This window comes from Neopsephotus bourkii, unplaced genomic scaffold (assembly GCF_033783945.1).
Source record: "Neopsephotus bourkii isolate Nb327-2 ecotype Australia unplaced genomic scaffold, CSIRO-AGI_Nbou_v1 NB_838, whole genome shotgun sequence".
Taxonomy (NCBI): domain Eukaryota; kingdom Metazoa; phylum Chordata; class Aves; order Psittaciformes; family Psittacidae; genus Neopsephotus; species Neopsephotus bourkii.
Window position 1 is genome coordinate 402273 of NW_026901334.1, and position 13330 is coordinate 415602.

The 13330-nt window shown below is 65.8% G+C and overlaps 4 protein-coding genes across 5 annotated transcripts in view; 1 reads left to right on the plus strand and 3 right to left on the minus strand.

Moving 5' to 3' along the window:
- NDUFA11 (NADH:ubiquinone oxidoreductase subunit A11) overlaps positions 1-11906 on the minus strand; it is an 87312-nt gene extending 75406 nt beyond the window's left edge. The window contains exons 1-4 of one of the 2 annotated variants that reach the window (XM_061355836.1): positions 11760-11906; positions 11569-11661; positions 10959-11081; positions 10025-10155 (exon numbers count right to left, since the gene is read on the minus strand). In XM_061355836.1, coding sequence (XP_061211820.1) covers positions 10043-10155; positions 10959-11081; positions 11569-11661; positions 11760-11841 — 411 coding nt within the window. In that variant the 5' untranslated portion in view covers positions 11842-11906 and the 3' untranslated portion in view covers positions 10025-10042. Of the gene's footprint in view, positions 1-9967; positions 10156-10958; positions 11082-11568; positions 11662-11759 lie in introns of those variants that run through there. The other variant, XM_061355834.1, reaches the window with a different exon arrangement.
- RPL36 (ribosomal protein L36) overlaps positions 1-13330 on the minus strand; it is an 86979-nt gene that overhangs the window by 7292 nt on the left and 66357 nt on the right. The gene's annotated exons all lie outside the window — the stretch shown is intronic.
- Positions 374-2537, plus strand: GP1BA (glycoprotein Ib platelet subunit alpha). Its single transcript, XM_061356115.1, has one exon. It carries the CDS (start codon positions 434-436, stop codon positions 2528-2530), a length of 2097 nt encoding a protein of 698 aa, XP_061212099.1. The 5' UTR covers positions 374-433; the 3' UTR covers positions 2531-2537.
- Positions 4711-8104, minus strand: KLHL33 (kelch like family member 33). Its single transcript, XM_061355759.1, has 4 exons — positions 7314-8104; positions 6257-7190; positions 5774-5944; positions 4711-5314 (listed from the first exon to the last, which is right to left on the minus strand). Exons 1-4 carry the CDS (start codon positions 7942-7944, stop codon positions 4738-4740), a joined length of 2313 nt encoding a protein of 770 aa, XP_061211743.1. The 5' UTR covers positions 7945-8104; the 3' UTR covers positions 4711-4737.

Sequence of the window (13330 nt, forward strand, 5' to 3'; positions counted from 1 at the left end):
GCCGGGCATGGCCGGAGATGGGCTCGTGCTGCTCAGGAAGCCGCGGGTTCCTGCCCAGGGCTGTGCGGGCTGATAGAGGCCAGGGCAGCCCCTGCCAGCAGCGCAGAGCCGGACCCTGGGGGCAGAGCAGCAGCAGCGGAGCCCCGGAGGGTCCGTGGGTGAGTGCGGGGGAAGCCGCGTTCATGGGGGCAGGCGCCCGGCGCAGCCAGGTCCGTGCAGGGGAAGCTCCTGCCTTGGGCACCCGGAGCTAGCAGGGGGCTCAGGTGGAGCCGGGGAAAAGGAGCCCGAGGGAGGCTCCCCCAGCACTGAGCTCTCTGGGGTGGGACGGGTGCGGGGATGCGAACACCACGGAGCCGCTGGCGCTGCAGCGGGAAGGGGGGGCACGGGGCACGTTCCTGCTGTGCCCACGCCTCCCGGCTCTCCCCTCCAGGCCATGCAGCTCCCTGCGCTGCTCCTGCTCCTGCTCCCAGCGCTGCCGTCCCCGGCCGGCACCTCCGAGCCCGGCCAGCCCTGCCCGGTGGAGATGAACAAGGTCAAGGACCTCCTGGAGGTGAACTGCAGCGGGCAGGCTCTCAGCGCGGTGCCCTCGGGGCTGCCCGCGGACACGGGCATCCTGCTCCTCAGCGCCAACCGCCTGGCGTCCGTGTCCATCAGCTCCTTCCTGCCGCTGCCGCAGCTGCAGGACCTCGACCTGTCCCACAACGGGCTCCAGGCGCTGCTGCCCGGGCCCCCGCTGCCGGCGCTGCGGGAGCTGATCCTGTCCCGCAACGCGCTGGAGGCGCTGCCCGCGCTGCGGGCGCTGCCGGCGCTCTCCCGCCTGGCCATGGGGCACAACCGCGTGGCCTCGGTGCCCCCCGGGGCCTTCCGGGCCGTGCCGCGCCTGCAGGACCTGGACCTGCGCGGGAACCGGCTGCGGAGCCTGCCCCCGGACGCCTTCGCGGGGCTGAGCGCGCTCAAGGACTTGGACATCTCCGACAACGCCCTGGAGGAGCTGCCCCGGGAGCTGCTGCAGGACCTGCGGGCCCTGGAGACGCTGTGGCTCTCGGGGAACCGCCTGCGGAGCCTCCCCAGCGGCTTCTTCCCCGAGGGGCAGCTCTTCATGTACGTCTTCCTGACCGAGAACCCCTGGCACTGCGACTGCCGCCTGCACTACCTGCGGGGCTGGATCCGGCGCAACGAGGGCAGCGTCTACCAGCCCGAGCGCGGCCTGGAGAAGACAAAGGTGGAGGTGGCCCCCGAGCGGGTGCTGTGCCACAGCCCCCCCGAGCACCGGGGGAAGGCCATCATCCACTTCAAGCCCAACTGCGGCAACGTGGGGGACGCCGAGGAGGAGGAGGAGGAGGATTACGGTGACGGGGAAGGAGCAGTGGAGGAAGCTGCCCCGGCTGCCGTGACCCCCCCGCACCCACCCGTCCCCAAGGAGCGCAGCACCGCGCCCCGTGCTGTTACCGCACTGCCCCCCAGCACCGCGAGCTCTGCTCCCACAGACCCCAGTGCTCCCAGCACCACCGCTCCTGCCCCAGCCAGCCCCACTCTCACCCCCACACTGGCCCCCAGCACCGCGAGCTCTGCCCCCAGTGCTCCCAGCACCTCTGCTCCTGCCCCAGCCAGCCCCACGCTCACCCCCACACCAGCCCCCAGCACCGCGAGCTCTGCCCCCAGTGCTCCCAGCACCTCTGCTCCTGCCCCAGCCAGCCCCACGCTCACCCCCACCCCGGCCCCCAGCACCACCACCTCCATGGCATCCACTGGAGCATCTCCCACCACCTCCGTGGCTCCACCGGCTCCCACCGTGCCAGAGGCCTCTTCCATTGCCAGATCCTCACCTCCTCCGCTGGTGCCAACCACACCGGTGGTCACCGCCTCTGACCCCCTGGGCACCGCAGGCTTGGAGCAGCCGGCACCTTCCCCCCCGGCTGCCCCCCTGCCGCTGTGTCCCTGCCCCACAGCCGGGCTGGAGGTACCGGTGCTGCGCTCGAGGGGAGCAGGGGATGCTCTGCAGGGCGGGCACTGGGTGCTGGCTCACTGCTGCCTCTTGCACTGGGTGCTCTACCTCGCCTGCTTGGCTCTGCTGGCGCTGACGGCGCTGGCGCTGGCCGCCTGGCTGGCCTGGCTCTGCCTGCTGGGGTGGCCCTCCTGGCACCAGTCCCTGCAGAGCCCTGAGGGTCCCCATCTGCTGCTGAGGTGGAGGGGGGCTGCGGGCGGCCCCGTGAGGCACCGCAGCAGCTCCCAAAGCCCCCTGCAGCGCCGCAGGTTCTGCACCATCCGAGAAGTGGAGCTGTACCCGCAGGTCACCTACTGCACCGTTAAAGACCTGGGCACACCGTGCAGTCCTCCGGCAAGCTCCTTCTGCACCACGAAGGAGCTCTGGATCCGCCAGAGCCCTCTGAGCGCTTCATTCGAGGCTCTCTCCGGGGAGCTGATGGTCACAGAGCCCGGCTCCATGAGGACCCCTTCTGGTTACAGCCTGGACAGGGGCCTGAAGGCCGCTGGTGATGGGAGAGTCAAACACCCTGGCAACACCGTGTAAACGCTCCCTCCCGTTCGGCCAGAGGCGGAGGGTCCCGGCTCTGCTTCACGGCCCCTCTGCCACAAGGGGCACCCAGCTCTTCCCTCCGGCGTCACCCTCACGGCCCCGAGGTCTCCAGAGCTGGAAGCATCACTCAGGTACCCGCCATGGGAGGAGATGTCCTGGGCTGGTCACCGAGTGCCGGGGCTGCCTCTGCCTGGGGGCACGGGAAAGCAGAGCTTGCTTCGTCCCCTGCGTCCCTGCTGCTGCTGCCGCTCAGCCGGTGCACGCTGGTGCTGCTCACCACGGAATAAACGTTCCCTCTGCTCAGGTTCACGCCGCCGCCGGCTCCGATTGTCACAGCCCCAGCCCTGCCCGGGCCGCGAGGGACAAAACTGGGGAAAGGGGCACTGAGACCCAGGGAGCTGACAGGGGCCAGCAGGAAACCTGGGGGGGGCTTTGGGCAAGGGGAGATGGCTTTAACCCAGCAGTGATGATAGAGGGGAAAGGTGCACTGAGAGCCAGGGAGCTGACAGGAGCCAGCAGGAAACCCGGAGGGGGCTTTGGGCAAGGGGAGATGGCTTTAACCCAGCAGTGATGATAGAGGGGAAAGGTGCACTGAGAGCCAGGGAGCTGACAGGGGCCAGCAGGAAACCTGGGGGGGGCTTTGGACGAGGGGAGATGGCTTTAACCCAGCAGTGACGGTAGAGGGGAAAGGTGCACTGAGACCCAGGGAGCTGACAGGGGCCAGCAGGAAACCCGGAGGGGGCTTTGGGCAAGGGGAGATGGCTTTAACCCAGCAGTGATGATAGAGGGGAAAGGTGCACTGAGAGCCAGGGAGCTGACAGGGGCCAGCAGGAAACCCGGGGGGGCTTTGGGCAAGGGGAGATGGCTTTAACCTGCTGTGAGGGGCTGGAGAACCGGACAGGTATAACGTGCTGGGAAGGTCAGGCTGCTCATGGATCATCACCCTCCTGGGGCGGTGTTAACACGGAATTCAACACGTGGGGCCGCTGGGAACTCTTCTATTTAAAGTCCTTATCAGTGCCATGGAGGAGGTGGCAGCGCCTTTGTGGCGCAGTGGTGGATGAGAGCGGGTTGGGAGGGATCTGAGCGGCTTCCAGTGGGAATAGCCCCAAGGGAATACCGCTTCCAGTGGGAATAGCCCCAAGGGAACACCGCTTCCAGTGGGAATAGCCCCAAGGGAACACCGCTTCCAGTGGGAATAGCCCCAAGGGAATACCGCTTCCAATGGGAATAGCCCCAAGGGAACAACGCTTCCAGTGGGAATAGCCCCAAGGGAACACCGCTTCCAGTGGGAATAGCCCCAAGGGAACACTGCTTCCAGTGGGAATAGCCCCAAGGGAATACCGCTTCCAATGGGAATAGCCCCAAGGGAACAACGCTTCCAGTGGGAATAGCCCCAAGGGAACACCGCTTCCAGTGGGAATAGCCCCAAGGGAACACTGCTTCCAGTGGGAATAGCCCCAAGGGAATACCGCTTCCAATGGGAATAGCCCCAAGGGAACAACGCTTCCAGTGGGAATAGCCCCAAGGGAACACTGCTTCCAGTGGGAATAGCCCCAAGGGAACAACGCTTCCAGTGGGAATAGCCCCAAGGGAACACCGCTTCCAGTGGGAATAGCCCCAAGGGAATACCGCTTCCAGTGGGAATAGCCCCAAGGGAACACTGCTTCCAGTGGGAATAGCCCCAAGGGAATACCGCTTCCAGTGGGAATAGCCCCAAGGGAGCAGCCCCCTGGCCCCAGGGACAGGCCCCCTGTGAGCTCAGGGCCCCCCGCACCCAACAGCGAGCACAGGCACCCCAGAGCCCTCGCCCCACCTCTGGTGCCCCCCCAGCCACCCAGGGCACGCAGGGCTCCAGCTCTCCTGCACCTGGATGTGAGGGCTCCAGCAGAAACAACAGGACCCAGAGGGGCAGTTCCAGAGCCACTTTTATTCCACCCAAGCATGGGGGGAACTGGGGGATCCCCACCTCCCAGTGACGGGCTCAGAGCAGAGAGCGGGTACCCCTGGAGGCACAGGGCTGCAGTGTGTGTGTGGGGGGGGTTCTGTCCCGTGGGGTCCCCACAGTCTAGGGCACCTACCTTGGGGTGCAGCATTGCCGGAAACCATGGGAAGAACCCATTCTGAAGGAGGGCTCTGGGGGTGACTTTGTCCCACAGAGGTGCCCATGGATACCGGGGGCGCAGAGCTTTGAAGCCCCCCTAAGCACTATTGGGGGTTTCAGGTGACCTGGAGGGGTCCTCAAGGCAGCTGGGGCCCCGCAAGGCAGGGGGCAGAGTGAGGACACAGGCCTGGAGCTCGGTGTAGGCGTGGGGCAGGGTGCCCCGGGTGATCCAGCGCCGGGCGCCGGGCTGGTAGGCATGGATGAGGTGGGTGTCCTGGTAGGTCTCATGGCTGTACCCGCCCAGGACCAGCAGCTCCCCCCCCACCACGGCCGCCCCCCCGACGACGTGGGCGCGGGGCAGGGGGCTCAGCAGGACCCAGGCGTCCAGCTTGGGGCTGTAGACCTCGAAGGCCAACTGGTCCCTGTAGCCCGCCTGCCCCGCGCGCTGGCACAGCCCCCCCGCCACGTAGAGCTGCCCCCCCGCCTCCTCCATGACGTGCCCGGCCCGGGGGCCGTTCATGGGCGCCAGGAGCTGGGCGGCAGCGCCGGGGACGTAGCGCAGGAGGGACCCCTGGCACTGGGACGCCTCGTCACAGCCCCCCGACACGTAGAGGGCACCATCCAGGGCGCACGCTGCGTGCCCGCACAGGGCCATGGGCAGGGGCTGGCACCGCCTGCGCGAGGAGAGAGGGAGGGGGTGGAGGGAGGTCAGGCAGGGCTGCCCCATGCCCTCCATTGCGTGCCCAGCAGGGAGCCCGGCCAGCCCCAAGGAGCCCCAGCGGGCAGCAGCAGCTCTCACACCATGGATGCCCAAGGGCATCACTTCAACACTCCACAGACTCCAAACCCACCGCTGGTCAAGCCACGGTGGGCTCCCTCCAGGGACACCGTTGGCCAAGGCCCAGTGAACACAGCTGGAAATGACCGGTCTTGGCCAAAACCTCATTCAGCGCCCAACAGGCGACACCCAAGGGACACGGGTGCTCCACAGCCAGGAGCCCTCTCCCAAAGGCCACTGCGGGCCACTTCTCCATCGAGGGCTCCGTGCCCCAAAGACCACCCAATGGCCCCCACTGCCAGCACCGGGGCTCCCAGGGCCCAGGAGAGCGAGCGCCTGCGCAGCGCGGGCTCACCTCCAGGTGTCGGTGGCCAGGTCATAGCACTCCACGGTGTCCGTGCAGTAGAGCTCCCCCGAGCTGCCCCCCAGCGCGTAGATGAAGTCCCCGAGAGCCACGGCAGGGAAGTAGCTCCGTCCGCAGCTCATGCTGGCCAGGCGCTCCCAGGAGCCGTCCATGGGCTGGTACCTGAGGGGCAGGAGGTGACTGTGGCCATGAGGGGATGCTGGCACCACTGTGGGCCACAACCCGCCTACAGCCGGTAATTCCCTATGGGTGCCTTGTGGGGAACACCCCCTCCTCTTGAGCAGCACCGAGCCCACTGCGTGCCCTGGGGCAGCTGCAGACAGGACCCCCTGCCCTGTCCCAGGAAGCTGCAACAGCCCCGGCACCCCCAGTGCTACCCCCAATGGAGCCCCCAACGCCCGGGGCCACTCCACCAAGTGCAGCACCACAACACCCTGGGGCCATGGGCACCTCCTGGCCCATGGTGGCTCTCACCTGTAGACACTGGCCAGGGTGTCCCGGACCCCATAGTAGTGCTTCCCGCCCAGGATGTAGAGGCTGTTGCCCACCACGGCGATGGCATGGCGGAAGCGGGGGCCGTCAGGGAAGTCCCCCAGCGCCCTCCACTCCACCTTCTTGACCAGCCCCACGGCGCTGAGGTAGCGGTGGGCGAACCAGAGGTGCCTGCTGGGCTTGCGGGCGGCCAGGTTGGACGCCAGCTTTTCCCCCCCGCAGACCACGACCACCTCCTGCAGGGATCGCACCCGGCACGGCAGCTGCGCCGCGGGGGCCAAGCTCGCCACTATGAGCTCCCGCACGAGCTTGGGGTCCGCCACCCCCGCGGTCACCGCCGGCACCTTCTTCAGCTCCCAGGTGGACATGAGGGCGAAGCGAACGGAGGCCAGGACCTCCTTGGCCACATCCTCTTGGCCGTCTCCATTGGCCTGAAGCCAGCGGGACGCTGCTTCCAAAGCCTCCAGCTCATGGAGGACGTTGAGGCCGTCGGAGCGGAGCAGGCGGATGAGGACGTGCGCGGGAAGGTCCAGGAAGGCCGGCGTGGCCACCACGCTGGGGAAGGTGGCCAGGATGTAGTCCTCTGCCACGCGGCTCACCTGGGCCAGCCCGTAATCCACCGCGAAGGCCAGGACGTCCGGGCCGGTGCCTGGGGTCAGGCCGTGGGTGAAGACGTCCATGCAGAGCGTGAGGAGCCCCCAGGCCTGGTAGCGCAGGGAGGTCTCGGCCGCCTCCAGCACCGCGGCCCAGGGCCCCGCCACAGCCCCGGTGTAGGCGAAGGCGAGGAGCAGGCGCAGCTCGGCGGGGGACAGCCCCGTGGCCAGCGGGGCGGCGGGGTCGTGCGTGGCCTCGCGCATGGGGCACGTGAAGAGCGCGCGGAAGAAGTCGCAGGAGCAGCTCAGGGCCAGGCGCTGAACTGGGGCAGAGGAATGGCTGTGGGGGGGGGGCAGCAGAGGACACCCCCCTGGCCCTGGCCCCAGCCCCAAGGGGAGCAGCCCCATGGGCTCCTCACCCCTGGCTGTCCCCGTCCCCCGCTCACCTGCGATGACCTCGTCCCCTGCCTGCAGCTGGAGGTCGCAGCCCAGGCCCCTGGCGTGGAGCTGCCCCATGGCCCTCAGCGTCTCCCACTGCTCCTCCAGGGCCTCGGGACCCCCCTCCTGGGAGTCCCCATCCAGGCCCAGGGCGCAGGCGGCTGCCACCCGCGGGGCCCCCAGGGCCCGGGCAGCCTCCTCCACCTCCTTCCTGCGGCCGCGGGGCACGGTTCCGCCATAGGCGAAGGCGAGCACGGCCCTCCAGCCCCAGAGCGTGGCGCCAGGGGGCAGGGGGACACGGGGCGGGGGGCCCTGCTGCTGCTCCCTGCTCCTGCCCTCCAGGAAGCGAAGGAAGAAGGAGCTGACGGAGGCCAGCACCACGGCGTGCGCCAGGTCCCCCTCTGGGCCCACGCTCACGTCCACGAGCTGCCCCGTGGCACGGAGGTCGGCAGCCGCGGCCAGGACGTGTCGGGCATGGGCCCTGTCCTGCAGGTTCCACTGGGCCGGGGCCGGGCCCTCCAGAACCCACATCTTGCCTGCGGGAACACACAGAGCGGGGTCAGCGCTGAGCCCATCCCATAGCCACAGCCTCTGGCTGGGGACACGGCGCTGCCCTGTAGGGAGAGCCACTGGCTCCATTGCCAACGCCTGCCCCACATAGCTGAGGCCACCAGGGTTTGCCACTGCCCCACAACTGACGCTGATGCCTCTTGCCAAAACCGCAGCCCCATAGGCAAGAGCAGAGGCCACGCTGCTGCCTTGTACTCGAGGCTGATGGCGCTCACCTGCACCATGGCTGAACCCTCGGGATGAAGCCACTGACCCATTGCCCCATCAAACCCTGCACCCTGCAGCACCTCAGCCCCATCTCCCAGCCCAGTACCCCCATTGAACCCCGCAGCACCTCAGCCCCATCTCACAGCTCACTGCCCCATTGAACCCTGCACCCCGCAGAACCTCAGCCCCATCTCCCAGCCCGCTGCCCCACTGAACCCCTCAGCCCCATCTCCCAGCCCATTGCCCCCATCGAACCCTGCACCCCGCAGCACCTCAGCCCCATCTCCCAGCCCAGAGCCCCATTGAACCCCTCAGCCCCATCTCCCAGCCCGCTGCCCCATTGAACCCCGCAGCACCTCAGCCCCATCTCTCAGCCCGCTGCCCCACTGAACCCCTCAGCCCCATCTCCCAGCCCGTTGCCCCATTGAACCCTGCAGCACCTCAGCCCCATCTCCCAGCCCGTTGCCCCATTGAACCCCCAGCCCCATCTCCCAGCCTTGCCCCATTGAACCCCTCAGCCCCATCTCCCAGCCCCTGCCCCATTGAACCCCACCCCCATTGAACCCCTCAGCCCCATCTCCCAGCCCCTGCCCCATTGAACCCCTCAGCCCCATCTCCCAGCCCCTGCCCCATTGAACCCCCAGCACCTCAGCCCCATCTCCCAGCCCCTGCCCCATTGAACCCCCCATCAGACGCCCCCGAGCGCTCCTCCAGCCCCTGGCCCCGCTCTGGTGCCCCAGGAGCCTCGGAGCCTCCGGCCCCCGCCCGGCCCCCGCCGCCCCCCGCCGCGGCGCCGCCTCACGTGTCACGGTCACGTGTCACTTGCTGGGTGCGGGCGCTGCCCCCGCGTGTCCTTGCCGCGCGTTCCCGCCGCTTTCCGCGCTCCGCATTGGGGCCGTGACCCGCGGGGAATGCGGCGCGGTAAATATAGCGCGGGAGGACACGTGGGCGGCACGAGGGCGGGACCGGCACCGGCCCGCGGCGCTGAGGGCAGAGCCCCCCCCCGGGCCCTGCTCACGGCCGGGAGCGGAGCCGCCCGCAGCACCCGCGCCCTGCCCCGGGCACACCTCGGCGCGGGGAGCTGCGGGCTCCAGCCCCCAAGCACCCCCCGGGCAGGCCCAGCCTTCCCTGGGACCGCCCCGGCCCCTCCTCTGCTGTCCTTGGCTCCCTCCCTCCCTGTCCCCTCCCTTCACACCTCTGTTCCCCAGCCCCACCCCCCTGCTTCCCTTAGGGCCCGCAGTCCCTGTCTATGAACTCACATCCCCATGCCCAGCTCTCCCATCCCTGTACCCTTGTATTCCCACGCGTCCGGCTGAATCCTGTGTGCCCAGAGGAGATCTCCCAGCACTTTCTACCCTGGGAGATGTTTTATCACTTTTCTGTAACTCGTATCTGTTCTTTCTCATCCTTTGCTGTGCCCCTGAGCCTGCCTCTTCTGTAGCCATGATGTTGCCCTCATTGTGTCCCTCAAGCCTGTGTGTGCAAGGTGGACACAGAGGCAACGGAACTTCCGGACAGAAACCACAGAATCCCAGCCTGGTTTGTTTTGAAGGGGCCTTAAAGCTCCTCCAGCTCCATCCCCTGCCACAGGCCCTTGTCCCAAGCCCCTCTCCAGGTTTCCTGCAGCCCCTTTAGGCACTGGAGCTGCTCTCAGGTCTCCCCTTCAGGAGCCTTCTCTTCTCCAGGCTGCCCCAGCCCAGCTCTCTCAGCCTGGCTCCAGAGCAGAGCTGCTCCAGCCCTCGCAGCAGCTCCATGGCCTCCTCTGGCCTGGCTCAGCAGCAGCAGCAGCAGCAGCAGCAGCAGCAGCAGCAGCAGCAGCAGCAGCAGCAGCAGCAGCTTCCCCTCCAGCAGCTCCAGCAGCCCCAGACTCCTGTGATCCCAGCTGTTGATTTGCCAGCATCTTTATTCCACAGAGCCTCATTCCACAGAGCATTCCCAGGAGCTCGCAGGGAAGGTACAGTCACAGCTTGGGAGGCCCCGTCAGCCTCCAGCCCTCCTTGTTGCCGATCTTCATGAGGGCAGCAGTGATGCCAAACCCCAAACAGGACATGGTACCGGTGAAGTAATTGTGAGCTGGAAACAACACAGCAGAGCAGAAAGGACCCCTTAGTGCACCAGTTCTATCCAGGAGATCGTGACAGGCTCATTCTTCTATCCCTCTATCTTCTACTCACAGCCCCTGGAGCCTCAGGAGCGCCGTTTGCCAAGAGAAACCAGCAAAGAGACCTGGGTTTGCATTTTCTCATGTGTTTAGCTTCCAATTGGAAATACCAATTCCTCCAACCCACCACCCCATCTCCTTCACAGGCAGCCTCACACCGTGCACCTCAGTGACACAACCAGCAGGCCCTGCTTCCATCTCCATCAGCTCAGCAACCAGGGAACGGCTCAATTTCACCCCACCTTCAGCAACTGCCTCCCACCTTTAACACAGTCTGAATGCTACAGAGAGCAGAGCTGGCCAAGCACTGCAGGGGCTGACCTAGCCTGGGAGCAGTCAGATACAGCTTGTCCCTCAGAGCAGGGCGGACGTCAGAACGTATCTTCCAGGTAAAATAAAGCACATTCATTCCCAGGAACACGTGGGTTTCCACAGTTCCTTCTTCCATAGCCTGGAGTTTCACGGTAGAACTGACAGTTATAACCAGCAGGGCTGGGCCAGCTCTGGTCTCATTCTGTACATCAGTCTGATGTTACCCCTGGTGCCACTCTTGCAGCAGTATTTACTTCAGCAGACTTGTACAGTGGAGCATCAACCAAACCGGCACAGAATGAACTCAGAGGAGGTGACATCAGGATTCATTGACATTCCCCCCTCTAGAACAGCTTCTAAAACCAGAGGGCCCCATTTCATCACAGGCATCATCCACACTTACTTCTTGCCCCGACGATGGCTCCTGAGGCACAGCCTCCTATGAAGTAGTTCAAGGGGTCCTCCGGCTTCTCCCGGATCTCGGCACTCAGGCAGGTCGTCACACCAAACACGGCCCCCAGCGTGGCTGCAAACGAGAGGCGAAGCCCCACGGGTGAGCGCACCGGAACCCCGAAGGAACCCAGAGCACGCGAACAGCCCTGGGACAGGCACGGCAGGAAAGGGGGAAACGAAGCGAGTTCTGCTTCCAGTTACCCGCGGGCATCGCGTTCTGGCTGTGGGGACACTGAGCACTACACAGGGCCCCTCCGGTCCCTCCCGGCCATCAGCTGGATCATGGAAGTGTTTGGGGTGAAGGGACCTTAAAGCTGCTCCAGCTCCAACCCCCTGCCAGGGCAGGGACCGGGACCCCTTCCACTGGAGCAGCTTGCTCCAAGCCCCTGTGTCCAACCTGGCCTTGAGCACTGCCAGGGATGGGGCAGCCACAGCTTCTCTGGGCACCCTGTGCCAGCGCCTCAGCACCCTCACAGGGAAGAGCTTCTGCCTCAGAGCTCAGCTCAGTCTGTCCCCATTCCCTTGGCCTGTCCCTACAGGCCCGTGTCAGAGGCCCTCACCCATGGTGACCGTGTCCGTCGCCGCCATCTGCACGGCGGCCAGGGCCGTGCCGGGCTGCAGCAGGATGATGCGGTACGCGGCGCCGATCAGGCCTGCAACACAGCACGGGGTCAGTGAGCGCGGGGCAGCGCGGCCTCGCCCGCACCCCCCGGTCCCGGTCCCTGTCCGGGTCCCGGCCCGCGGCGCTCACCGGCGGCGGCTCCCACCCTCGTGGTGAGCCAGGCGCGGCGCGGGCAGTCCTCGCCCTCGGGCCCGTCCCAGTAGCCCGCCATGGCGCCGCAAGGGCACGGCAGCGGCGCCGCGAGCTCTCGCGAGAGGCGAGAGGAGGGGAGGACAGGACCTCCCGCCCCGCCCCGCCCCGTCAGCCCCGCCCACCGAGCCGGAGCCGGAGCGGAGCCGGAGCGGGCGGTGCCGGCAGCTCTCGGGTACACGGGTTCGAATCCCGGCGGGTCTGACCCTGTTCCTCCCGAGCGCCCCCCTGGAACGGCTTCAGGGAGGTATCAGCGGCCCCGCGGGTCCTCCGGTGCTCCCGGGTGTGTGAGCTCCGTGCCTGACCCAAAGCAGCGCCCCCATGTGCGGGCTCTGGTCCCCGCGGTGGGTGGTGCAGTGTGCGTTTGCCTGTGGAGAGCTCTGGGGTCATGGAGTGGGTTGGGTTGAATGGGATTTAAAGCTCCTCCAGCCCCAACCCCTGCCAGGGCAGGGACCCCTTCCACTGGAGCAGCTTGCTCCAAGCCCCTGTGTCCAACCTGGCCTTGAGCACTGCCAGGGATGGGGCAGCCACAGCTTCTCTGGGCACCCTGTGCCAGCGCCTCAGCACAGTCCCCCCCATTGAACTCACAGATAGAAAGCCGATAGGAATTAGGGCTGACTTTAAGAGTCTACTTGAGCAAGACTCTCGAGGTCAGTTTGAGCAAGTCAGTGCACAGAAAACCCAAAGAACAGGGGGAGAAAAGCACACAGTGAAAAGTCAGTTTAATGAAATCTTGCTTGACAAATGATGGCAGGTATCAGAACCGGAATTCCTAAAGCTAGAGAGGGTTACAGGGAAACATGATCACTTTTTAACAGGAAATAAACCGTTTTCTACACTCACTGGCACAACAAGAGGCCACTCAGCCTGCAGGACGGCAGCAGTACCAGGCAATGGACTCCATACCTCAGCGGCTGGGAATGGGGAGAGAAGACGAAGTGTCTGTGGGGGGCTGTTGTTCCTGCAGGCTTCAAAGAGCTTGGACACGTTTCCAGCCAAGGAGAGCTGAGGACTGTTGATGTGGCTCATTCCCTGCCCTCCTCTGGCTGGGTGCCTCATGCACTAGGAACGGGGTACAGAAAGAGGCTGGAACTGCACATTTCTCCCCTTAACGACTGCATTTCCTGTAGGTGTAATCTGAACTGAATGGGTAAGTTTACTCCTGCTGTTCTCTCACCACCATTCTTGCACCATTTTCCCTATCAGTTTATATGCTCGCTTTTATTACACTCTTCACTATCCCCCCCTTGCCTCCAGGAAGTGTGGAAGGCTGTGCCCACATCAGGCAGCAGCCAGAAGATAACAGTGCAGTAACTGCTGGCTGCAGACCTAAGAGCACAGATGGAGCAGGGGGAAAGCTGTTGGCAGGAGGCAAAACAGCTCACCCCCAACCTCCCTTCTAAGCCCCGCACTCCCCCAGCACAGGGAATACATCACCACGCTTGGGGTGGTTTGCTCAATCTCTGATCCAGGCTTTAATGCAGTTTGATAGGGCAGGGTTACATCAACCA

Excerpts from the sequence above, each read along its gene's own strand:
- GP1BA (XM_061356115.1), top strand. The coding sequence starts at position 434 with ATGCAGCTCCCTGCGCTGCTCCTGCTCCTGCTCCCAGCGCTGCCGTCC.
- KLHL33 (XM_061355759.1), bottom strand. The coding sequence starts at position 7,944 with ATGGAGCCAGTGGCTCTCCCTACAGGGCAGCGCCGTGTCCCCAGCCAG. Across the intron at positions 7,191-7,313 it reads AGGGGACGAGGTCATCGCAG|TTCAGCGCCTGGCCCTGAGC; the intron begins GTGAGCGGGGGA and ends CCTCTGCCCCAG. Across the intron at positions 5,315-5,773 it reads CTGGCCACCGACACCTGGAG|GCGGTGCCAGCCCCTGCCCA; the intron begins GTGAGCCCGCGC and ends CTCCTCGCGCAG.